Genomic DNA, 27,034 nt, shown 5'->3' on the forward strand with positions numbered 1-27,034 from the left:
GGATTAAAACCAAGAATAGCCTACAGCAAAACTGAGTATAATACTTCAGGGCAAAATATGGATTTTCAATGAAAGAGAGGACTTTCAAGCATTCTTGATGAAAAAATAAACAGAGCTGAATAGAAAATTTGACTTTCAAAAACAAGAATCAAGAGAAGCATGAAAAAGTAAACAGGAAAGAGAAATCACAAGGGACTTATTAATGTTGAACTGTTTTGTCTGCATTCCTACATGAAAAGATGATATTTGTAACTGATGAGACCTTTCTCAGTATTAGCATAGTTGAAGGGATTATACATATATATAGACAGAGGGCACAGGGTGAGTTGAATATGAAGGGATGATTATCAAAAAATAAAATTAAGGGGTGAGAGAAGACTATATTGGGAGAAGGAGAAAGGAAGAGATAGAATGGGGTAAATTATCTCACATTAAAGTGGAAAGAAAAAGCTGTTATAATGGAAGGGAAGAGGGGCAGGTGAAAGGCAATGAGAGAATCTTGCTCTCATCAGATTTGGTTTAAGGAGGGAATAACATACACACTCAATTGGGTATCTTATCCTGCAGCAAAGTAGGGGGGAAGAAGATAAGAGGCAGGGATGATAGAAGGGAGGGCAGATTGGGGGAGGAGGTAGTCAAAAGCAAACACTTTTGAAAAGGGACATAGCCAAAGGAGAAAACTAACTAGAGGGGGACAGGATAGGATGGAGGGAAATATAGTTAGTCTTTCACAACATGACTATTATGGAAGTGTTTTGCATAATGATTCATGTATGACCTATATTGAATTGCTTGCCTTCTCAAAGAGGATGATGGGGAGGGAAAGAAGGGAGAGAATTTAGAACTCAAAGTTTTCAAAACAAATGTTAAAAAATTGTTATTACTTGCAACTGGAAAATAAGATATAAGAAATAAGATATGGGGTATGAAAATCTGTTTTTCCCTACAAGAAAGTAAGTGGAAAGAGGACAAGGCAGGGGGACTGGGGTAATAGAAGGGAGGGCAGATTAGGGAAAGGGGCAATCAGAATATATGCCCTCTTGGGGTGGGGGGGAGGATAGAGATGGGGAGAAAATTTGTAACTTAAAATCTTGTGGAAATCAATGTTGAAAACTAAAAATAAATTTAAAAAATATATATCATATTACCAATAGCTATCTAACTGAGTGGTTAATCACCTACTACCCTATCCAGTAGGCTAATTAGTGTTGCTCTCTATAGGAAGCATGCTCAGCTATTGACCTAATCTATCATTTAAGAAACAATGGAAACACCACAAACTCTTAGCTGGGTCTTAATCTCATTATTGTTCTAAGTTTAAAAATTGTTCCCTCCAACAACTTTGTTGTAGAGATGTTCCAAACTGGTTTAAAATAGGAATGGAGCCTTCAATAACCCAATTCTTTAAGCAACAAAGCTTTTAATGTCCCCTACCAGCAAGAATCTTATGAAATAGCTGTGGATTGAGTAAACCATAGAATGAGAATTAAAAGTTGCAACAATACTTAATAGAGTATCATAATATACCACTGATTCATATGGAATCAATCCCTTACTCCCCCCACCCCCATCTTAACTAGATTCTTCAGTGTTGATTGGTGTGGGTTAATAAAATGCAATACAAATATTAACAGTTTTCTTTTTGAACATGGAGTTGTAGCTTCTATATATATTTTTGCCTCTAGGATTTTAGTCCAGCTATATGCATAAGAGCTATTTCTCCCACGTTCTTTTTCCTCATGCCCAACAAAACAAAAGCAGGTGGGGGTTGATACATTAATTAGTGATGAGTAATAAAAATGGTTAAATGGTCCCAACTGGTGAAAGTTGTATACTCTGAGGATTTGGACTGCATTTTCTCTGTCACTAATATCACATGTGAGACAAAGGGCATCACTGGAGAGTGCTCTATTTCCTTTAGACTTGGCCTAATTCAATAAAAATTTACTGAGTATTTAATTCAAAGGATGGTCCCTTTAATTAGAAAAAGAAAAAAAATCTGGCTGGGAGGGGAAGACACTCAGGGTTGCTGTTCCAAAGAGAAACAGTTACCATTGACATCCACTGTAAGCAAGGAGGGCCCAAAATACAGGCATTAAGTGGAGCTTGGGCAGGGACCTATTGTGGTCCAATCTATGAGCTTCAGAGTGAACTGGGTTTAAGGTTTTGTGAAAGAAGAAAGAAAGAGAGAAGGAGAGAAAGAAAGAAAAAAAGAAAGAAAGAAGGAAAGAAAGGAAGAAAAGGAGAGAAAGAAAGGAGGAAAGAAAGAAGGAAAAGAGGAAAGAAAGAAGGAAAGGAGGAAAGGGAGGGAAGGAGGAAAGGGAGGGAAGGAAAGAAAGAAGGAAAGAAAAAAGAAATCTAGTCAGTAAATCCCAAATTAAGTGGGCAACTTCCGGCCATCAAAATTAACCTTCCTTTGGAGAGGAGAAGGACAGGGAGAGAGAGAGGGAAAGGATGAGCTGAGTTACCCGACTAGCTGGGTCCCCTCTCAGGCAGTTAGGTCTACTCACAGTTGTGTTTGTCCTTCATTTTTGAAGAGGACCATGACATCAGGGAAATGATGACATGACTTGCAGTTGACTTTGATTTGAGTGAGGGAGGACTGTGCAAGGTCACCAGCCTCACTTTCTCCTCCTGAGCCATCTGGGTCCAGTGACCTGATATTCACCAGGATGACTGGAGATGGCCCATTCTGCATTGTGAGACCCTGACCCTTTCAGTTTAAGGCCTTTTCAGGTTCTCACTTTGAGTGAGGTAACTTCCATGCCAATGGTAATTGTTTCTCTTTGGAATAACAACCGTGAGGGTCTTCCCCTCCCAACTTTTCCTTTTTTTCTAATTAAAGGGGCCATCCCTTGACTCACTTCTTAAAGAGACCTATTCACTGAATGGGTATTACCTCACTCTAATTAAGTACGTGAAAAGGCCTGTGCCCTGGAGGCTGCAGGTTCCCCACCCCTAAGTCCTAGTCAGGCTGCCTGGGTTGCACAACTCCGTGATCTCCCTCCCTGCTTTCCTCTAATATATCATAATTTTGAGGACTTTGGAGTAGGAGAACATTATTACATAAGAAAGGATGATAACTTTCTTTGTGCCAAATCATCCATCCTTAGTTTTCCTCAAAAACTATTTGGCCAGTACTATGGCTGCTATTTTGTGCACATCTGTAATGGACTGGCAGCCTAGATTTCTTTAGAATGTTAGGATAATTAACAAGGTCCTCTCAACCTGGACCCAGTTTTCAATGACTCAGTTTGGTTGGGCAAAAAATCTATTAGATACCCCAGTAAAGGTCCGCAGAAAAAAAAAGAAAGAAAGAAAGAAAAAATCCCAGCATTCTTACCTCTTCAGATGCTCATCTTTTGGTGTAGCTGGGGAATTGGCAGTGAAGTTCACATGGCTTTTTCAGTGGGTGGAGAAGTAACTAGTAGAATTTTACTCTCATGCAGTCTCATGCAGTTTGGAATGTTGTTGAGTCATTTCAGTTGTGTCTGACTCTCCATGACCCCATTTGGGGTGTTCTTGGCAAAGATACTGGAGTGGTTCACTATTTCCTTCTCCAGTTCATTTTACAGATGAGGAACTGAGGCAAACAGGGTTAAGTGATTTGCCCAGAGTCACACAGCTAGTAAGTCTGAGCCAGATTTGAACTGAGGAATATGAGTCTTCCTTGACTCCAGGCCCGACCCTCTATCCACTGAGCAAGTTAGCTGAACTACAGTAAAGGACATTCCTTCCTGGATATTTAGATTGATCTGAATCCTTCACCTAGAGCCTACCTGGCTGGATCTCTAGTCTCTCCTATACCTACATACCACCCTCAGTGGAAACTCCATTATATTTTGTATGTGAGGGTTCTTAAAAAGCAGGCCCAGGCTAAACACTGTTCCAACTGACACACCTGTTCCCTCTCACAAAAGAAACAAACAACCAAAAAAAACCCACAACAATTTCACTTCATTTTCTTAAAAATCTGAAGCATTAAAATATTAAATAATGCATTGTACAATAAGACTTTGGTTTAGGGACACGCAACCCTAATCCTGTCACACTGTCACACCATGACTTATGGAAGAATATGCCCAAGAGTAACACAGGATGGAGAAGACAGGGATGGTTCATAATTTGCATCATTGCATCATTGGAGGAAATTTCTCAGACTGATGAGATCATAGAATTGTAGAGCAATGGAAAGTGTGTTGGCTCTCTGGAGTCAGAGAACCTGAATCCAGACATTACATTGCAGACAGCAACTATTCTCTGTGGACCTCAGTGTTCTCATTTGTCAAATCAAGAGGCTGAACTGGCCCCTAATGTCTATTCTATCTCTCAATCAATATTCCTATGATCCATTTAACCAGTTAAATAGTTTGACTATCTGATGACAAAAACTAGATATACTGTAAAATTCATATTATCTCGTTTTTGTAATGATTACCTTATCTGCAGAATGTAACAAGTTATATAGCTTCCATGATTTTCTGCTGCAGTCCACATGACATAATCTTGCTGAATTTGGGGAATACCAGGTGTTCCTGGAATTCCTGCTGTGAAAGCCAATTAAGAAGTACGATCAAAAAACAAACTATTTTTCATTATAGTCTTTTAAAATTATTATTTGATTAAATAGCATACGTAGTCATATTTATGAAACCCGGAATTTATTTTTTTTAACAAAGAACCAAAATGATCTATAATTAGTTGACAAACTAGAAGAATGTACTCTGAGGATTATATGTGTGCTATTTGTTCCTACTGCTAACATGATGATGATGGTTGTTACCCTATTAGGTTATCATCTATATAATAATGACAATGATAATTAATAGTTTTCTGTCAATATGATTGAGGATTTTAAAGTACAGAGAAAGAATCTTAGATTCATTTTATCCAAATACAGGATCTATCAATACAAAATGGTTTAGTGGAAAAAATATATTGAGGATAGATGATCATGGTCATCTTGCTACTGCTAGAACTCTGGTTCTAGGAAAAGACTAAGTATAGATGATGGTTCTAGGCAAACAATCTTGTCCAGAACTTTGCAAACTTATTCTAAGTTGCCTCAAACTATTAGGGGTAGTAACGTTATTATATTCAAAAGTAGAAAGGAAGCTGGAGTCTTTTATAAATATCATTCCAAGGAAAGAAGATCCCAGGTACCTTTAAATATAAAAAAATAGGCCAGATAAAGATTACCCATGTAGATATGGTTAGACATTTTTTAGTTTTAGAGGTTCCACATTTTGGATTCATTAGTACCTCCATTCCTATCTACGAAGCTTTCCTTCATCTATAGACAAAGGATTCAATCTAATCAGTCTGCAAGGAAAATTAGTTGCAGACACAAAGTAGTGACTTAAAAAAGAAGAGGACAAAATAAATATAAAATATAAAATGAAGAAAGCTTATCAACCATAACTTTCAATGTAAATAGATTAAACGATACAATAAAGTAAGAGAATGGATAAAAAGCAATGCAACAATATGTCATATATGATAGTTATCTAAAAAATAATGACACAATGAAAATAAAAGGCTGAAGGAAAAAATCAACTAATGAAAGGAATAACCTAATTTTAGGGGTCCTGGAGATTCATGGGATAGAGCACCACTAAGAGAACAATGATGTTGGGAGGATGGGTGATCTTTTTCATTTGTTCAGTGAACAAGGAAAATGCATTTACTGTATTCAGAAAAGAAGAAAATAGACAAATAATATGTCTGTTTTAAAATCTATTTCATTAAAACTTGATGTTCATGTTAGTTGACAAACCATGCATGCAATACATCTATATCTATACACATACACATGTATGTATATAAATACATATAGATAGGCATATTTTACTCTCATGTGCTGTTTTGTTTACATCTTGCCTGCCCAACTGCCACTGCTGAAAAACACACACAATTTTTCTACTGCTCACTTCAAGTAGAAAATTAAAAGCACATATTCCCTCACTCATTCCTTTCATGACAGTACCTTTGGTCTGAAAAACTGTTGCTGAGGATTTACTTGAAACGTTGGTTCGGTAGATTAGAACCATCTTCAACATGTATATCCTTGAAGGGAAAAGATTTGGAACTATGTAATTCATATTTTCAGAACTGGAACAGTTGAGTTTTTTAATTTCTTTTTTTGAATCCTAGGTTCAGACAAACAATAACAATAAGAATAAAAAGTCATCACGTCACCATTTTCAAATGAAAATACTAGGTATGTTATAAAACAAACATATCAAATGTATAACATAAATGGCCTTACATTAGGAAGTAGTTAATTTTAGAAAAGTAAAAACAATTATATGGATATAAAACAATTAGACAACAGAGGCAATTTTGAAGATTCAAAGACTGCCCAGATTGTTTTCCCTCAGTTTTCAGCAGCTTTCAGGTAGAAGTGCTGGCTCTTAAGAGAAAATAGGATCTGATTTTCTCTCCTCTTAAACTTTCAGAAGATATTTTCCCCTCAGGATTCTATGTGAGTAGGTTGAAAGAGACAGAACAGAACAGACTAAATAAAGCTGAAATAAAATAAAAGCTGAAAAAATATCATTAAGTTGGAAGCATTTATAATAATAAAGTAGGTAAGAAAAGAAATTTGTCCAACTTGAGAAATAATTGAGGGAAATTAGAATAAGAATAATCTCAAAGTCCGGTTACTGAGTCAGATTCTTCGTGGTGTTCAGTGGTGTCTGACTCTTTGTGATCCCATTTGGGGTTTTCTTGGCAAAGATACTGGAGTGGTTTGCCATTTCCCTCTTCAGCTTATTTTACAAATGAGGAAAACAGGGTTACGTGACCTGCCCAGGGTCACGTAGCGACTATGTGTCTGAGGCCAAATTTAAATTCAGGCCTTCATGACTCCAGGCCTAGTGTTCTACGTACTGCACCATCTCACTGTCCCATTAAATAGAGGATAAAGAGGAGAAGGAGAACTGTGTAATTAGAATTTAAAAACTGGTTTGAGGTTGCTAGTTGGATGCTCTGAAGAGGAGAAAGCTACTTGTCTTCCAGAGAATAATGTCATAGAGCCACAGAAGTTAACAGATAAGAATTCATCCAGTAAAGGTCAGAGGAAGAAGAGAAGAATAGTTATGGTTGGTGATTTCTTTCTGAGGGATACTACTAATAATTTGTTGTCTTCTTGAGACATATAACCAAGATGTAACAGAAAATTTCCCAAGACTTATGAAAGCAGATGGAAACTAGTCACTTCTGGTGAGGTAGATGGGGACTACTGATTTCCAGACTGAGTATGAAAAGTATTACCCACTATTATCAAGTATTAGGTAAGAAATTAAAAACCATAGGTCCATAGGTTTACTTTTTTATAATAGGTTCTATTTTTGCTGTTGCTCATTAAAGGCAAAGGATTTTGTTGTTCAATCATTTTTTCAGTTGTTTCTAACTTCATGACTCTGTTTAGGGTCTTCTTGGCAAAGGTACTAGAGTGGTTTGCCATTTCCTTCTCCAGATAAGGGAATGGAAGCAAACAAGGTTAAGTGATTTGCTCAGGGTCACAGAGCTAAAAAGTATCTGAGGCCAGATTTGAACTTAGGAAGATGAGTCTTCCTAACTTAAGGCCCAGCACTCTTTCCAGTGCAAGACCTAGCTGCCCTAAGGCAAAGGACACAGAAGAGAAAAAAAATAATTTGGGAAGAGAAAATGGCAAGTAATGTGTCTGAGAATGAGATTTCCTGTCCAGAAATGGAGTCCACCTAACCAAGACTGTGAAGAACGTATTTGCTGGATTTCTGAAAAATCTTGTTGGGTTTTTTCCTTCTTTTGTTTATTGTTTGTTTTATTTTTTAGGGCTTTAATCTAAAAAAAAAAGATTAGTAAGGGAGAAAACAGCTATAAATACACACACACACACTTTCATACATCTAGTAGATGTCATAGAGAGTGGCTACAAAGAAGAATAGCAGGTGAGTCATCTTGAAGTTCACTGGAGACAAAATACTTTCAAAGGAGCTAGTAGCAAAATTCATAGCCTCAAATGCATATACACCAATATTCAAAGTTTAGGAAAGAAATGACAGGATTCCCTAATGAAATTAGGCAAATTTGACCTTCATCTCCCTCCTGGCTGACCTCCTGGATTTCATGATCTCCAAAAACTCATTATCCTGTGAGATGAATTTAACTCTAAATCTCAGACCTCTATAGGATCCCCTCCCTCCTTCTGATTGGAGAGGGTGGGGAGGGGACATCTGGGAGCACAGTACTTAGTACATAGTAAGTGCTTGATAAACGTTTACTGATAATTGACTACATGTATCATTTGTGGGCTGAATGCATGACTGAACTATGGCTCTGGATGGGTTAATTCAAAAGAAACAGTATAGATAAAAGGGATGAATGAGTAGCTGCATATATTAAAAAGATACACTAATAAGAGGAAATCCAAGCACCAGAGTGGGGAAACATGATAAATATTTGGGTGAAGGTAAATGAAAGGAGAAAAAAAACAGATGTGCTTATGTCCCTGGAGTATATGATAGGTTACATGGACAGAAAAAGGAGATAGATGAGTTTGTAAAACATAATTCTGGCACAGAAGAATGAAATATTACCGAAAGGACACTTCAAGTTATCTATACGGACGTCCCTCTCTGCCAAAAGCAGGTTGGCTACTACCTCTTAGATTTGCGTTAGTCATGATTTCATCCTTAAAAAAGTAGAAGATTGATATGGACAGTTTTCAGGTGAAGAAATTAAAGCTATTTATAGTCATATAAAATGCTCTAAATCACTATTGATTAGTGAAATGCAAATAAAAACAACTCTAAGGTACCACATCACACCTATCAGATTGGTTAACATGACTAAACAGGAAAATTATAAATGCTAGAAAAGATGTGGGAAAATTGGAACACTGATGTATTGTTGGTGGAGTTGTGAACTGATCCAACCATTCTGGAGAACAATTTGGAACTCTAGCAGAAGGGCTATAAAAATGTGGGAGTCTACCACCAAAACAAACCCAGGAACTATATGAGCACAGTTACAAAACACTCTTCGCACAAATAAAGTCAAATCTAAATAATTGGAAAAATATCAGTTGTTCATGGGTAAGCCAGGCTAATATAATAAAAATGACCATTCTACCTAAACTAATTTACTTATTCAGTGCCATACCAATCAAACTACCAAAAATTATTTCATTGAGTTAGAAAAAATAATCGCGAAATTTATCTGGAAGAACAGAAGGTCCAGAATGTGAATGAATTAATGAAAAGAAATGCTAGGGAAGATGGCCTTGACGTACCAGATTTTAAAAATTTTATTTAAAAGGCAACAATCATCAAATCTACTTGGTACTGGCTATGAAATAGAGTGGTGGATCAGTGGAATAGATTGGGTACACAAGACACAGTAGTCAATGACTGTAGTAATCTACTGTTTGATAAACCCAAAGACTCCAGCTTCTGGGATAAGAACTCACTATTTGCAAAAAAACTGCTGGGAAAACTGGAAAATGTATGGAAGAAACTGGTCATAGACCAACATCTTATTCCATATACAAAAATAAAGTCAAAATGGGTACACGATTTAGATATAAAGCCTGACAGTATAAGCAAATTGGGAGAGCAAGGAATTGTTTAAGTGTCAGATTTATGGAGAAGGGAAGAATTTATAACTAAACAAGAGATAGAGCACATTATAAAATGCAAAATGGATCATTTTGATTACATTAAATTGAAAAGTTTTTGTATAAACAAAGATTAGGAGAGAAGCAGAAAACTGGGAAAGCATTTTTACAACCAGTGTCTCTGATAAAGGCCTCATCTCTAAAATATGGAGAGAACTGAGTCAAATTTATAAGAATACAGGTCTTCCCCAATTGAGAAATGATCAAAGGAAATGAAAATGCAGCTTTCACAGGAAGAAATAAAACATATCTATAGTCATATGAAAAAAACGCTCTAAATCACTTTTGATTAGAGAAATGCAAATTGAAACAACTCTTAGGTACCACATGGCACCTGTCATATTGGTTAACATGACATAACAGGAAAATTATAAATGCTGGAGATGTGAGAAAATTGGAACACTAATGCATTGTTTGTGGAGTTATGAACTGATCCAACCATTCTGGAGAGCAATTTGGAACTATGCCCAAAGGGCTATAAAAATGTGCATACCCTTTGACCCAGCAATATCACTTCCAGGGCTCTATCCCAAAGAGATCATACAAATGGGAAAAGGACCCACATGTACGAAAATATTTGTAGCAGCTCTTTTTTTGTGGTGGCAAAGAATTGGAAATTGAGGGGATGCCTGTCAATTGGGGAATGACTAAACAAGTTGTGGTATATGAATGTAATGGAATACTATTGTGCTATAAGAAATGATGAGCAGACAGATTTTAGAAAAACCTGGAAAGACTTATATGAACTGATGCTGAGTGAGGGGAGCCAAACCAGAAGAATGTTGTTAACACTTAACGGCCACAATGTGCGATGACTAAGTTTGACAGACTTATCTCTTCTTAACAATGCAAGGATCTAAGACAACTCCAAAGGACTCATTTTGGAAAATGTCCATATCCAGAAAAAGAACTATGGAGTGTGAATGCAGATTGAAGCATATTATTTGCTCTTTGTCTTTCTTTTTCTTTTTTTGTTTTTTAGTTCTTTTGCATTGGTTCTAATTCTTCTTTACAGCATGACTAATGTGAAAATAGGTTCAATATGAATGAATGTGTAGAGCCTATATCAAATTACATGCTGTCTTGGGGTGGGGCCAGGGGAGAGATGGGGAGAAAATTTGGAACTCAAAATCTTATGGAAGTGAATGTTGAAATGGAAATTCTACGCTGGATTGATTCTCACAAATAAGAAGAAACTGTATGCTGACATGGACTTCCCTAGAGGAAAGTGACCATTTTTTCCTAGAATTTATGATAGAAAAAAGAAAAAAAAATTGCAGGTATATTCTTATATGTGCCCTAGGCTTGGCAAAATCAGATTTCAAAGGGTTCAGAGGAAAGATGTGGTCTGACCAGGTCAGAGTAGAATATAACTATGTCACCTCCCTTATTCTGGCTCCATGTATCTCTCAATATATCTTGAGATCACAGTAGTTTAGTTTTTTTTAATACTTTAAATCTAGTGCTCTCTAAACTGTACCACACTGTCTCTTTTATATTTATTGCTGTAAAATTTCATCTTCTTAGATTTGGCCAGATATTCTACCCTATAATTAAGTGAAGAAGTATGAGTCTTACTAGTGAGCCAAAGATATCCATAACCTGGCTCCTTTTGGCCTTTCTAGCCTTCTTACACTTTATTCCCATTAAGTACTTTTTATTCCTCATGTAGGAAACTCCATCTCTCATCTCCATGCCATCTCATTGCATGTCTTCCTTCCTTGGGATACTCTGCCCTCTGACCTCTTAGTTTCCCGCTGAATGCAAATCCCACTTTGCCTCATTCTCTTCCTTGTCCTCTCCCAGTAGTATTTTCTCACTAAAATTTCCTATCAGCTACTCTATTTACGTTGTATCTCCCCAATATGAATGTGAGCTTCGTGAGAGGAAGGATTGTTTTTACCTTTCTTTATATCCTCATTAGTTTAAAAAAAAAGGATGTGTCACTTAGTAAATGCTTAATAAATGCTTGTTGGTTAACTAACTAAAATATTTGGAGAAAATGTTTTCTGTCATAGATATTTTTATTTTTTTCTGCATGTGACCAGAATTATAAAATATAAGGAAAGTCTAATAAAGTGTCTTTCATGATGAACTTAAAATAATAATGGTTTTTAAGTTCACTTTTTTCTTTTAATTTTGATATCTTCTTAAATGTCATTTATGCTTCTCAATGTATCCCTCTCTCTACTCTTTCCTATTGTACTTTTAATTATGAATGTAGGTAGCAAAATATTATTCTGAGAAAGGGTCCATAGATTTTACTATACTGCTAATGTGATATGTGACAAAAAAATTAAGAACCTCTGTAGTCATTTACTGGGAGCTGAATATGTCCCCTTGGGTAGACCCAGACTTGAGATTCTGTTGGTTTTAGATCTTGTCTACCAGAGATCACTCTGATTTAAGGCCTTGAGGAGGCCTGCTTGGGTGGGGCTTAAGGCCCTTTGTCTCCTTGTACAGTTATCTACTAGAAGCTGGAAATTTTGCCTGCTTTGGCCTTAACAAGCCCATGTGGATATCAGAGTTTGAAATGCCTTCAGACCTCCTATAGGTCTTGGAGACATGTTGGAAATCTGTTATGGTAATTACAGTGGGACTTTTTACTGTTTTAGCTTTTGGAATGCTGAAGTAATCAAGTACCTTTGATGAGTTTTGCCTTTCAAATGTAATGGCAAGCAAAGTGGACTTTTTGTTTTCTTTGTTTTAGAGTGCTTCTCAGCACTAAGAAGGCCTAGTTCACATGGGTTTGAGATGCATAGTTGTGACACCCTCTGACCCTGAGCAAGCATTTAAATCACAGTCATGTGGGTTTGAGTCCCATGGTTGTGATGTCTTTTGACCCTGAAGAAGTGTATATAAACTCAAGAGGTTAGCATTTTGTCTTTGGGGGCACATTCATTGGAAGGGTGCTGGTGATTTGGCAAGATGAAATTCTGGGTAGCCATTGGAGCACCCCTGGCTTTGAAAAACCCAAATGTTGGTGCTTCTCTCTCTGGTAACTGTGTATGTATTGCTACGGACAAATAGAAACCTGTCTGTTGATTTGTGTTATTTTGCTCTCTTTATATAGTTTTTGTTTGTTTTGTTTCCTCCAAAGTTCAGGGTGCTGACTTTTCCCCCTGAGCTAAGTGAATGATAGATGTATGTTTTATTAAAGTAAGATTGCTAACCCCTTAAAGTCACTTTCCTTTGAAAATCAGATCAAAGAACCTGGGTTGGTAGCCCTTCTATGTGCTGTTGCTGTTGGTCTTATGCCCCAACAGCAGCTGTTAGCAACATTGTTGAAACAACATCTGATCTCTTCTGGTTTCTTTTGCAATCACCAATCAAGTGATAGCTTTGTCCAACGAGATAGACTCAGACCTGATTTTGAGCTTATTTTAGGTCCCCTCTATTAGAAATCAAGCTTGTTCCAAACCTCCTAGAGTGTCTCATGGCATCTGAAGCAGCTCAGATCCACAATCTCTTTGTGTAATCTCACCTTCTGCCATGCCATCGTCACGCCACTAAATCCAGAAGGATCCGGTATCTATCTAAAGAGAATTTCTGGCATCAGATCCCTAACATGCTATTGACCAGAATGCTTATAAATTCCAAACATGTCCTTGTATAGGCTTTTTAATAGATCAAGGATTTTTACTGGGCTTTCACTTTGGTTTTATGTAATCTTTTCTTCACTCGACATTTATTTTCATCTTTATAGGGGTATTTCTCAGACAACATGGACTCTGATGAAACCTTTACCATCTTTGTCAGAAGATAGCTTTTTGTTTATCTTTAAAGATTCATCCAATGCTGAGAGAGGAACATTTTAATACATCCTATTACTACTGTGTTGTTATCAATTATCGATCAACTGTGTTACTAACAATATTTGTATTAGTGCCTTTCTCCCCTATGGGACTGTCTTTTCACAGTTCAGTTCATGCTATCTTTGTAAATTATATGCTATGGCATTTGGTATACATGTATTTAGAACTGACATTGGTTCATTGGTTCTGATTCCTTTAATATAATTTCCTTTTTATTATCACTATCAACATAGTGAATTTCTATTTTTTGCTTTGTCTGGTACAATAAGTGTGGTACCTGCTTCTTTAAATGTATCTGATGTATAGCAATTTTTGTTCCAGTATCTCCTTTTGATTTGCATGTGCATTTACATTTTAGATACATTTCTTGTATATAACAGAATGCTGTTTTATCCATTCCATTTCTCTCTTTTGTTTTACTGCAGTAATTATTCACATTTAAAGTTATGATCATTACACCTGTGGGTTTCTTTTTGAAAAGTATTTTAAAAATCTCATTTTTCTTTTAAGTTATAATTTTACCCCTATAATTAGTTTGACTTAAACTATTTTAATCCTCCAATTCTTATTTCCCTACCCTTCCCCTAGATCTTAGATTTAATTTGAACTACTAATTTATTTTTCTTTCCTTTATTTGTTTTCTTCTACTTTTGTCCCTTGTATTTCCCAATTCACTTAAATTCTTAATCAAAATTCCTCCTCCGCCTTCCCTTCCAACTTCTTATTTCCATTAATTATCTTTTACTCTATGTCTTTCCTTACAGTCTATTCTTAATATTATTTTCAGGTCCATACACCATTGCACCCTAATTTGTTCTGTCTTTATCCTCTGTGTTTCCCTCGTGAAGTAAAATCTGATATACTGCGCTAAGTTTGGGCTTCTACTTCTAGTCAATATTATGTTAGCGCCTTGTAGATAGTGCCCCATCTTCCCTGTTCCTACTTTAGGTGTATCACTCTTATAATTATCAATTTGTGAGGTTAGCAATGTGAACTAGAAAAAGTGCCTTAATTATTCCATGTACCAAATTGCAAAGCTCAGCTTTACTTCCTGTCTTTATAATGATCAATGTCTTTCCCAAAGGCTGTGCCATCTTATCTCTGGCTCTCTTTTCCTCTCCATCATTCTGGTTGCTAGATGCCACTAGGAATTCAAATAATCTTCCCTGTTTCTTGCGGAAGTATAACACTTTCTCAGAAAAGGTGATCTCTCCAACCATCCTTATAACACACCCATTGCACCTTTGCTTTTAGACAAACTTTCTCTCCAATGGGAATGCTTTTTTTTTTAAAGCAAGGCTGCACCAGCTCTGCTATTGTGGTGATAACTTCCCTTTTGATCCTTTGGAATCAATACCTCCCCTCTGTTTCCTCTCCACATCACACCTATCAGATTGACAAACGTGACAAAATAGGAAAGTGACAAATGTTGGAGAAGATGTGGTAAAATTGGAATACTAATGCATTGTTGGTGGAGTTGTGAACTGATTGAACCATTCTGGAGAACAATTTGGAACTATGCCCAAAGGTCTATAAAATTGTTCAAACCCTTTGACCTAGCAAAACCACTTCTAAGTCTCTGTATGCCAAAGAAATCATAAAAACAGGAAAAATACCCACATGTACAAAAAATATTTGTTGCAGCTCTTTTTGTGGTGGCAACAAATTGGATTGAGGGGATGTCAATCAACTGGGCAATGGATGAACAAGTTGTAGTACATGAATGTAATGGAATACTATTGTACTGTAAGAAATGATGACCAGGCAGACTTCAGAAAAACCTGGAAAGAGTATATGAACTAATGCTGAGGGAGGTGAGTAGATCCAGGAGAACATTGTATGCAATAACATTGTGTGATGACTAACTTTGATAGACTGAGCTCTTCTCAGCAATGTAAGGATCTAAGAAAACTCCAAAAGACTCATGAAGGAAAATGCCATCCACCTCCAGAGGTAAAAAAAAATTTGGAGTCTGAATGCATGTAGAAGCATGCTATTTGCTTTCCTTTTCTTTTGTTGTTTTGTTTTGTTTCTTCTTTCTCGTGGTTCCTCCCATTAGTTCTATCTCTTCTTTACATCACGACTAATGTGAAAATGTGTTTAACATGAATGTATAAGTAGAGTCTATATCAGATTGCATGCCATCTTGGGGAGGGGCAGAAGGGGCAGAAAGAGAAAATTTTAAATACAAAATTTTATGAGTGAATGTTGAAAACTAAAAACTGACTAACTAACTAAATACATACATACACACACACACACACACACACACACACACACACACATATATATATATATATATACACATATATATATATATTTGCAGGGGGAATGCAAGGCAATTGGGGTTAAGTGACTTGCCCAAGGTCACACAGCTAGTAAGTATGTCAAGTGTCTGAGGCCAGATTTCAACTCAGGTCCTCCTGACTCCAGGGCCCGTGCTCTACTCACTGCACCACTTAGCTGCCCCAATAAATAACTTTTAAAAGAAATTTTGTTTCTCTTTCTTTCCTCCTATGTGAACCAGATCAAGTATTTGTTAAGAGCTTGTTATTATTTTAGAAGTTTTATTCACCTTCCTTTCGGTCTTAGGATTTTCTCTGGTGGCTCCTCTGCTTGTGCTTTTACCAGCTTTTCTTTTTGTGATTGTATTTTATGTTTCATCCTTTTTGTGTATTCTCCCATCACTCACTTTCTGACCTCTTCCCCCTTTTCTAGACTGTAAAGCTACCTCAGCTTCCTCAGTTTGAGTTATGTAGGGTTTATTGGCTTGCATCTTATAATATCTGAGTAACGTCTAGGTGGAGAGTACTGGCCTCATCTGGGTCTTAATCCTCTTTCCTTCAGTTCGAACATGATTTTCATGCTATTACCATTTTGGAATCCTCACTCTGCTCTCTTCCTTCCCTTCGTGTTCCTGAGTTGTCAGTGTCTACCATTTATTATAGAAAGGGGAAAGTAGGGATGTTTGGGTAGAGTTACTGTGTCTGCAGAACATTATTAACAGAAATTCCAGCATTTTAGATGATTTCTTTCTCTTCTTTTTTAGAAATGGAAAAAAAGGAAAACTTGGGCACCTACCTGCCAAAGTTCAATCCAATAATTTTTCACATTCTCGTTTTTGGGAAGTTCGCATGAAATGTTTGCCGTTGTGTTACTCACAAAGAGAACAATAGGAGATATTGGGCTTGAGAATGTAGTGGCTGAAACTTTCAGACTGCCGCTGAAACTACCACCAACTGGTGGAAAGCTGAGTACCTAGAAGAGAACAAATAAATAAATATCTAATGTTGAGTTTCGTATCAACATAAAAATATATCAAAATTCCTCTACAAGATGTTCAATTGCTAGAATTACGCTTGCATTTCAGAATTTTTTTTAAATCAAGTTTGGAAACTGATGTTGAATGCTGGTCTCTGGGCACTACCCCAGGGTTTTTATTTAAACACTTTCATTTAAACAATTGGTTGAGAAGCTCAAGTACTATATGTTCCTGCACTCCTTGCAGTCTCCTTCTCAGGTGCTCGGTGCCAGGGAAAGCTGCCTCAGTGACGGGTAGAAGAAATCTATCACCATTTCAAAACAATCATAATTCTTTTCCCTTGGAAAATGATCTCTTGACCAAAAAAGTGATAGGAAGACTGTTACAGATTTACAAAAACTGTGCCTTTCCAACTCTCCAGCATCCTCTGGCCATAGCACTTCACACTTTCCTTACATGAAAAGGGGAAAGCTCATCTGCTCTTACATGAGCATTATAGTGCTGCCTAGCAGCCACTTTTGCTAAGGGAAAGAACTGTATTCCTTCATTCATCCAACAATTACTAGTTAAACACTTACTATGTGCAAAACAGCATATTAAGCAGTGAGGGAGATATAAAGAAACAAGGGACTCTATCCTAATGAAATTCATAATCTACTAGATGTAATATATGATAGTATGCCATCGTGAGGTCATAAATGTAGGGCTGCCAAAAGCCCTTAGGTATCATCTAGGTATTTTATAGATGAGAAAACTGAGGTTCAAAGAGTAATGCCTTGCTCAATTAAGTATCTTTTACCATAAGTAGTTAAGGGCTCAGAGGATTTGAACTCACTCCCTCTGACTCCAAATCTAGCACTTTTCCCACTTTATCATGATACAATATACTACATTTAATGATAATAGTATAAGACTTTGTATGATACCAAAAAAGTGGTATAGTGCTATGTTGCAACAATCTGCTAGCAGCTGCTATAGGGGTGTAAGACCCACCAACAACCAGCACACAGAAAGCTGCCAATACAGGTTCTTTAATCTGCCTTACTAAGGAAAGTAACTTTAAGGGGTTAAGAATCTCAGTTTAATCAAACATACATATATCATTCACTTAGGTCAGGGGAAAAGATCAGCCCCCTGAACTTCAAGGCAAATACAAACAGAAATTACAAACATCAACAGACAGACCTTGTCTGATTCAAATCACAACCCATAGTTACCAGAGAAGAACCAATGGGTCTGGGTTACAAAGCTGGGGGCAGTTTGAAGTTTGCCCAGAGTCTCAACATTCCTTCCATGAGTGTGCCCCAAAAGTCAAATACCAAACTCTCCTCAATTATATCCTGTTCAGAGCCCTGAGGGCTCTGACCTCACCCAGGTTGGGTGTGGGAAAGTTCCCCATCCCCAGTATCACATCATGTACAAATCAATGACTCCCAGTTATCTCAGTGCTGAGAAGTACTCCAAGACAAAAAGATCCCACTTTATCTGCCTCATTCAAACAAAGGCCAGAATCATTAAAGGCACTTAAGAGAACAGCAAAAAGTCCCACCTTAATTACTATTACATGCTATCATAACATGTAGTATGATATAAAGACAGATCATGTATATAATATGTAGCATGAAAAGCATAAAAGGCAAGATTGTGTAGAGGAATGAGAACTAGCCTAGCTATCAGAAAGAACTGGGCTTATTAGGGCTCCTCTCACTTCTGAGACATATTTGGTTTTGTAACTATGGGCAACATCCTTAATCTCTAAATGCCCTCAAGCAATTGTCTATGATTATAGATTTCTTTTTTTAAAATCAATTCTACTTACTTTCCCACTTCTCATCATGATTAACCAAGAAAGAAAAAAAATCACAAATATGTATAGACAAGTAAAATAAGGTCCCACATTAGAAATGCCCAAGAAATGTATTATGCTTCAATTTGCACTAAGTTGTATAAATTTTTTTAAAAGTTACCATTGTGCTTTGACCTAACAACTTTCCCCGTCGGGAGTTCTCTAAATCAAATAAATCAAAGTATGTATGTACCCACATGTGTACATAACTTGCACATATGAAAATATGAAAAAAAGCTATTGAGTCCTATGTGAGGTGTGAGGAAAGAAATAAACTTTAAAAAACATAAATACCACTTGCAATCAAAATTCAATAAAGCAATAATTAATATGGATTTTGCCCTAGCATCTTCTTTAAGGCAGGAGCTGCTTCAAAGGCTGAAGGAAGGCAGAGAAAAGCAAACCACTATTCATTTGGTTTGTCCCAGATGCTGAATGTGTGTGATCATACATCCCAGTATACAATACAAAGTAAGTACTTACTTTAATTTTGTTGGAAAAGTCCTATTTTAAGAGTTGAAGTTTGTAAACTATTTCTCAACATTGTGATTTCAGGAATAGGTTTGTGAGCATATTTTTGAAAGGTGTGCTTTAAAATATATATATTTTGAAGATAAAGAATTGGTCTTTGTCTATTTAACAAAAATATATGAGTAATGATATCCTGGGGTATTGATTGAGAACTCCTCCCATTTAGTCCTGTTCCAAGCAGAGCAACATTCTAGTTAAACTAATCATTTTCTTAGGAGATAGCCTTAAAACTCAGACCCGACTCTTAAGTATGGGAAAAGATAATAAATCTTCCAATCTCCCAACATGAATTTTCTTCTGGTGTAGGGTACAATCATTTATAATTTCTTTCATCAATTCTGGCACATTCAGAAAAAAAAAATCATCTTTAGCAGCATAAGACTTAGAAAACATCTTTGAAGCATAGGATTTACATGCTGATAGTTACCACACCCAGATTCTTATATCCTGTAATTTGAAATAGTTTAGACCAAAATTTTGTGTTAATGTTTCACTTTAAACATGGAAGAGAAATCAATAGAGGAAATTTAATTTAGGGAATTTTCTAGAAGGTCACAAAAGATGTAGATAGATAAGTCCTTTTCCTAAGAGTTCTTTGTTAGTCATTATAGATAAAAGCATAAGAAATCAAACACTTTATCACAGAAAACACCTGGACTAGATAGGATTCTGTTCTTTAAAAAAAAAAAAGGAAAAAGTACAGCTCTCAAAAGTTAAAACAAAATTACTTTAAAAGTTTTTTAAAAAAATTTAAACCCTGGGAAGAATAAAATTAATTTTAATTGTCTCGTAGAAAAATTAGTATTTTAATTTGAATGAAACTAAGAGATCTATTTAGAAAGAAAATCTAAATTAAATTTACTCTGAGATTAATTTGTTTTATACTACAACTTATTGGAGGCAGCTGGGTGGCTCAGTAGATAGGGCTCTGGGCCTGGACTCAGGAAGATCTGAGTTCAAATCTGGCATCAGACACTTTCTAGCTGTGTGACCTTGGGCAAGTCACTTAACCTGTTTGCCTCAGTCTCCTCACCTATAAAATGAGCTGGAGAAGAAAATGGCAAACCACTCCAGTATTTTTGCCAAGAAAATCCCAAATGGGGTCATAAAGAGTCAGATACAATGGATAAAAGACTGAACAACAATCATAGAAGTGCCTTAATATGCTAGAAAAGAAAAATGTTAAACCTTGCCAGTTTCTTTGCAAAAAAAAACCCAATGGACAGTATTGAAATGCTCTGTATGGTCCTTGTGGTCATGAAGAGTTGGAAATGGCTGAATAACAGCTTATTAATAATATCATCATTAATAACAAGTCCATTAATCACCATATGTAAAAGATCTAATATGGGGTATTCCAAAAATCTTAGTGTAATTTTCAGCTACTAGAGAATTAAAGTTGATATTAAATATTAGAATATTAAAGTTGAAAACTGCATTTAGAGTTTTGGGATGCCTTGTATTCAGTGAATAGAATACTGAGTTAAAAATAAAATGAAACAAAACAGTAACAAAAACCCATGGACAAATACTGTTGTTTGCTAATTCAAGGAACTTACAGACAGATTTTTTTTTAAGTTCATCCAATACAATAGAAGAAAAATTTTTCATTTTTACAGACTTTAGGCCAGTGACCCAGTTGAAAAGAAGGAAATGAAACAAAGCTTCCTTGATGGAAGAATAAGGGTTTTCTCATCATCCCTTGGTAAGCTTTGAGCCACATATAAAAAGTGATTTATTTTCTGGGAAAAGAAAGCCTCCTAATAAATCACTCAGTGGAAAAAATAAGATTGGGATACCAGAAATTTCAGGTAGAAAATCAGCCAGATATGTAGAATTATGAATGTTCACAATACATATGTAGCTTAGGGGAAGAAGAGATCTAGTCAATTCTAGTTCCTCACAAGCCTTGGTGCAAATCATGGAGGATAGTAACGATAATTTTCCTAACTGGCTAGGCCCACATCTAGTGAAATAAATGTCTAAAATCATCTCAGATCAAGATATTCAGTTGCTCCACATGCTAATACAGAATACTGTGTTGTAAGAAATAGCATCAAGACAATAAAATATTTGATCAGTACAGAAATATATAGTAAGGAAACAGAAAAAAAAAATGAACTACATTCCTGAATAGGTAAAATTTTGCTCCTCTTTTCCCCAGAGTATTTTGAGAAAAGAGGTCATTTACAAGATAATTAGTTCTAATTGGGAAGGCACTGGTAAAGTTTCTCTCTGGTTCCAGTTGGAGGGGGTTTGATTCATCTATGCAGATAAACTTTTCATTGCTGCTTGAATACTACTTTTGATATCTGCAGCCAATCTCCATTCTAACTGCTCATTATAGATATCTAAGTGTTTCAGAGCTTGAGTCTCATCTCCCTGGTCATGATGATCAATAAGAAACCTACTTTACCCTTTCATCTTCTCAGAGATCTTTTTTGAAAAGTTCTAAACCAGATATAAAATAGTATATGAGGAACATGGGATTCTCTGGAGAAAAGATTACTTAGGGGAGTACATGATAGCTATCTTTAAATTTATGAAGGTCTGACACATGGAAGAAATATTAGAACTCTTCTACCTCACCCCAGAGGCTAACATTTCAAAGAAGAAGATAACTCAATTATAAAGAAAAACTGCCTACTAATTAGAGATTCCCAGAGTGGATAGGTTGCCTCAGCTTCTAGGGTGTTTCCCTTTGCTTATGAGAATTTGAATTGGATGTTATAGAAGGGGTATATAGGCATTTTGGACTAAATGGACTCTGAGGACCCCACCAACTCAGAGATTCTAGGATTCTATGAAAATTAGCACAACATGTCCTCCTTACCTCAAAAGGTTGTTCTGAATATTTAATTCTATTCAACTCAGCAATTATTTATTAAACACATTACTAGGTGCCAAGGACTATGGTCCGTTGAGGATACAAAATTTTTTAAAAATGCCCGTGCCCTCAAGTATTTTATATCGGAGTGGAGGAGGGGAATAGAAATGCACAAATCAATGTGCAACCAATGATACTGAGTCTCTCAAGCTCTAGGCTGACTGAGCTCAGGTTAGTTTTTCTTTGGTTCATTATATTCCTATACAAAGTTTACTCAAATATACTTTTGTCCAGATTTGCACAATTGTGAAAAATGGAATCCTCAACTCAGATAGAAGCACTCAAGATTGAGAAACACTACCTATAATATCTTGGGCCAATCACTTAACATTTTAGGTCTCAGTTTCCTCACTTGTAAATTGAGTGAGTTGGGCTAGATGGCCTCTAAGTTCATCGACTACTCTGGATTTGTAATCTTGTAATCCTAAAGTTTAAAAAAAAAGGCATACCATATAGAAACCTTTCTTTCAACCCACAGGAAATTAAGAAGGCATAAAAGAATCACAGGAGCCCAGAAACATATACGGAGCACATAAAGTACTCTCAGCAGCACATAAACTCTTTCCAGAAGGCAAACATACTCTGGGGCTTCTGGATAAACAAATCCTTTTTCATCAGTCAGACACAGCATGAATCAGTGATGGTGCAGTTAGTTCTGGTACAATGCAACTTATGTGTTCCCCCCAAATCACCATGCTATGCAAAATCTTGCAGTATAAAACAGAAAGCTTATGGGTAAAATGGGGCAAGGGGCAGAATGCTAAAAAACTTCATCAATGATACAAAAAATTAGGTAAACATTGTACCACAGCTTTTTGTATATTAACGTTAAGAAATATATAACTACTATAATATGTAGAGGCTGTGTCCATGGGCTAAGACTGCAGTCTGGCCTGCAAAAGCAAGCTGCCAGGCTCTGGGTCTTGTAGCTTAGGTCATATTGGAACAGGTACAGTGAGGGTAGGAAGGTTGGCACCAATCCTTCTAGATCACAGCTCCCACTGCAGCAGAAGATGTACAATAAATATGGAACTTTACCTTGACAAAGACCTGAAATTTACTTGTAGAAGTGGTTATAGTAATGGTTGGAGCCTGGGAGTTATTGCAAAGTGATTCAGTTTTCTGAATTTTATTTGCTATTTCTTAGGGAAGAAATTAGGCAGAAGCAAACTTGAAATTCATGTTATGCTCAAACTGTTCTCTAACTTGTTAATCACGTTGTAACAAATTCACATTTTTGAAATACACATTATAAAAGAAGTGACTATGGTGGCAGAAAACAAAGTACGTGTTATTCCATCTTGTGGCTATCATTCTTTATTGCCTTTCAGCAATCCTCTTATTTCTACAAGAAGCATGTTTCTTTCTCTATAAGACCAGAGTTTTGAAGTTTTGCATTCTGGGTTACTCAAACTAATTCCCATGACTAGCATTGGCCAAAAAATCTTCCTTTGATGTAAGAAGGTTAGATACCAGGTTTGTGCTACCTAAGAAAATTCATTCCCCCTTGTACTATATAAGTTTCAGGAAGACTGTTCATAATCTTTTAGTTTACATATGTACCTATATCTTATATACTCATTCACCTGTGTGTATAATACATTATATATTAGGATAACACATAATATTGTATATTATATGTGTATATTATTTATAGATGCATATACATACAAAATAAATATTGTTATATTTATTGTAATGTATTTGTATATAAATACATACATATAGATAGTTATAACTATAAATACAGCTGCATCAATCATCTGTTTCTACAGGAACTCTCTCAGAAGTTTCTTATAGTACGCAAAAAGGAAAAATATATTATCAATTCCAAGGTTGTTCCTTTAGAAGAGTGTTGCTTCAAAAAGCTGAAATCCACAATAATAATTTTAATTACCTAAACTCATTTTTATGTATTTATATTATATTAATTAACATTTATAAGGCTCTTTTTGTAAAAGTGTTTCTTGTGTGTAGTAGTTTCAAACTGAGTTGATCAAGATACCACTGATCAATTGATTCTCACTCCTTTTCCAGTCAATGAAATTACAGAAGGGCCAATGAAATGCTGAGGTCTTAAATTCAGTGTAAAGAAAAGGATATAATCCCCTTATAAGGTGAGAAGTTCATTGATCAAAATTGATGGTATTGGAGGGCAGTTAGTAAGTGCAGGACCAGACATCATCCATGTCCCTGTTGGCCCTTTAAATTGCAAGGCACCCTCCCTACTAGGTGAGAGTCTTTGAAGATAGCTTTGAAGACCTCTGTGAATCAAGAAGAGAACCAGGCCTAGATATCAAGGGTTATATTGCAAAGAGGAAACTGTACAGGGAGGCCCCTGACTGATCTGCTTAGCAAAAACACATCATCATCATCACACTTATAATAAATGCTAACATTTATATAGTGCTTAACATAAGCCAGGCACTGTGCTAAGTGCTTTTGCAATTATGTTCTCATTTGATCTGTATAGCAAACTTGGGAGGCAGGTAATATTATTAACTCCTTTCTATAGATGAAGAAACTGAGGCAAATAGAGGTTAAGTGACTTGACCAGAGTTAAACAGCTAGTGATTATCTGAGGTCAGATCTGAACTCAGGTCTTCCTAACTCCAGGCCCAGTGCTATATCTGCTGTGCCACTTAGTTCCTAGGATAATAGCATGAGGACTCTCAAGAAAAGGAATGACATCCATCAGTGTCCTAAAGAGTAGAAAGTTTGAATTTTCTTGCCCACATGTGTGATTTGATTATATTCTTCATTATTATCATACTGGCTTATTAATCTGTCTACTTTTCCCATTTATGTTACATGTCACTATTGCAGAATCTCAGGCATACAGGGAAAAGATTTTGAAGGCACTTTTTTCTTGTGATGCCGCTTCAGTAAATGATTTGTTTTGAGCTAATTGCCTCTACTGTCTGACTGTTAAAGGTAAGCACACTGATGAGGACTTATGATCTAGAGCTTCAGGAATGTGGACCAGCAAAGTTCCTGGAGCTGGAAAGTGGTTGCCCTATTGGAAATACGACTTGTACATGCAAGTAAGGTAAGAGAAGGTGGCCCAGAAGAAGTGCTACATATGTCAAGATCATACAAGATTCTTTGTAAGATGTACTAAGAGAAAAAACAATTGGGCAATTCCTTGATTATTAACTTTAATGAGACCTAAAATGGGGAAGGGGAGGGATAATGTGCTTGGCAAAGACATATTCTATGGTTATAGGAGATTTCCAGCATAAAAGCCAAATGAAAAAAAGAATTCTTTAGAGATAATGAGGTGCTACACATCCTCTTTTTTAAGCAGAAGACTCTGTCCTGAGAGCATCAAGCCTGGGAATACCCGTATAGTCTCCTAAATGAGATGTGTAACCACTCAAAAGATTTGTGTTTAATTATCCACCCCCCAACAAAAAGAATATGAAGCCAGTTGTTTAGAATGATATAAAATGCCAATGGAAAACTCGTGAAGGGGTTCCTAGCCTGAGTTGATCGAGCACTGGATCTGGCATCGAGAACTTAACTTCAAATCCAGCATGAGATAATAGTTCTATGATTCTGGGCAAGTCAATTAACCTCTGTTTGTTTCAGTTTCCTTATCGGCAAAATAGGGATAGTAACAAGACCTACTTCCTAGGGTTGCTGTGAGGAGAAATCTAAGATAGTATTTGTGAAGCACTTTAAAAACCTTAAAGTACTATGTAAATGATCATATGATGACGATGATGATGATATATGTATACATATATGTATTCGTGCATGCTATGCAACTAGTATATATGCATATATATGCATATATATGCATTATACACACAGTGTATTTACTATATACCCAGTGTGTATAAATATATATAAACATATGTGTATATGTATATGTGTGCATATACATACATTATGTATACTCATTAGATGTGTATATCCAAAAGATAATGGAGAGACACATAATGGCCATCCACAGACCATGACATATTACCAAAGAATAATTTTGCCAAAGAAAGGGGGAAAAAAGAATGACATCAGGAAGATTTGTGATTATAAAAAGGGGTGGGCTGTTAATGAAAACCAGGGAGATCCAATTGACAGTCCCATGACATTCATGAAATATCAAAAGATTTAGAGATGCCAGAAGGTTGGATGTACTCCCTATGGAGGAGTTCTAGAAGGACAATAAGAGTTGAACTAGATGGACAGACATGGAAAGGCTGTGATTTATACCTATCAATAAAAGCATACATCCACCAAAGCATGTAAAATATAATATTCTTTAGGAACTTCTGCTTGACATTTCATTTTTGTCACATCAATTAAATTCAAGAACTCTTATTAAGTGCTTACTAGTCTATTTAGGAAGATAGGATGGGTAACTATTGTAGATAATAGATAATAGATAACTATTGTACATAAAGAAGGAGTGCTCAGACCTGTCCCAGGAAGAATCAGATTATACCCTTCTATCTTTTCTATCTTTTGACAAGGTGTGAATTCACTGGACAACATAAGAAGTTTTTTTTTCTTTGTATTTTGTCCTCATTGCATCATTGTTTCAAGTTCATGGATTAATTCACGTTTCTGAGCTATACTTGGGTCTGAGCTTTCAAAGGGAGGTCAGACTCAGAGAGGAGAGCCTGAAAAAAGTAAAAAGTGAGGGCAAGGTCAGACACGAGCTAGATTTGATTCCTCACACATCCATGTAGCGCTTCAGGGAATCTATTTGTCCATCAAGAAGCAGATCCAGATGGAAACCTAGACTGATGCAGAGTCAGAGAAACAAAGCAGTGTAGAGAAACAGTCCAATGGAGATTCAGAGAGATACACACAACTGAACTTGGAGAGAGGACTGCACACTTTATGCTGTCCCCAATACTTAAGAAGAGAAAGGAAGTTCATCAGGAAATAGGGAAGAGACCTACCAAGGAAAATGAGGCAAATGGCCCCAGCCTGGAAGAGCAAATCTGAACTATGGCCCTCATCTGAGTCCCATAAATGGGTCTTAGGGAAAGTTGGCCTATCATTCCACTGAAACAGCTTGTAC

General features: G+C 36.3%; 1 protein-coding gene across 1 annotated transcript in view; it reads right to left on the reverse strand.

The window, feature by feature from the left end:
• Positions 1–27,034, reverse strand: part of LOC118847339 (proto-oncogene tyrosine-protein kinase ROS-like) — a 188,439-nt gene that overhangs the window by 117,041 nt on the left and 44,364 nt on the right. Inside the window, exon 3 of the mRNA XM_036755808.1 lies at positions 16,558–16,734. Coding sequence (XP_036611703.1) covers positions 16,558–16,734 — 177 coding nt within the window. The remainder of the gene's footprint in view (positions 1–16,557; positions 16,735–27,034) is intronic.

Source organism: Trichosurus vulpecula, chromosome 4 (assembly GCF_011100635.1).
Source record: "Trichosurus vulpecula isolate mTriVul1 chromosome 4, mTriVul1.pri, whole genome shotgun sequence".
NCBI lineage: Eukaryota > Metazoa > Chordata > Mammalia > Diprotodontia > Phalangeridae > Trichosurus > Trichosurus vulpecula.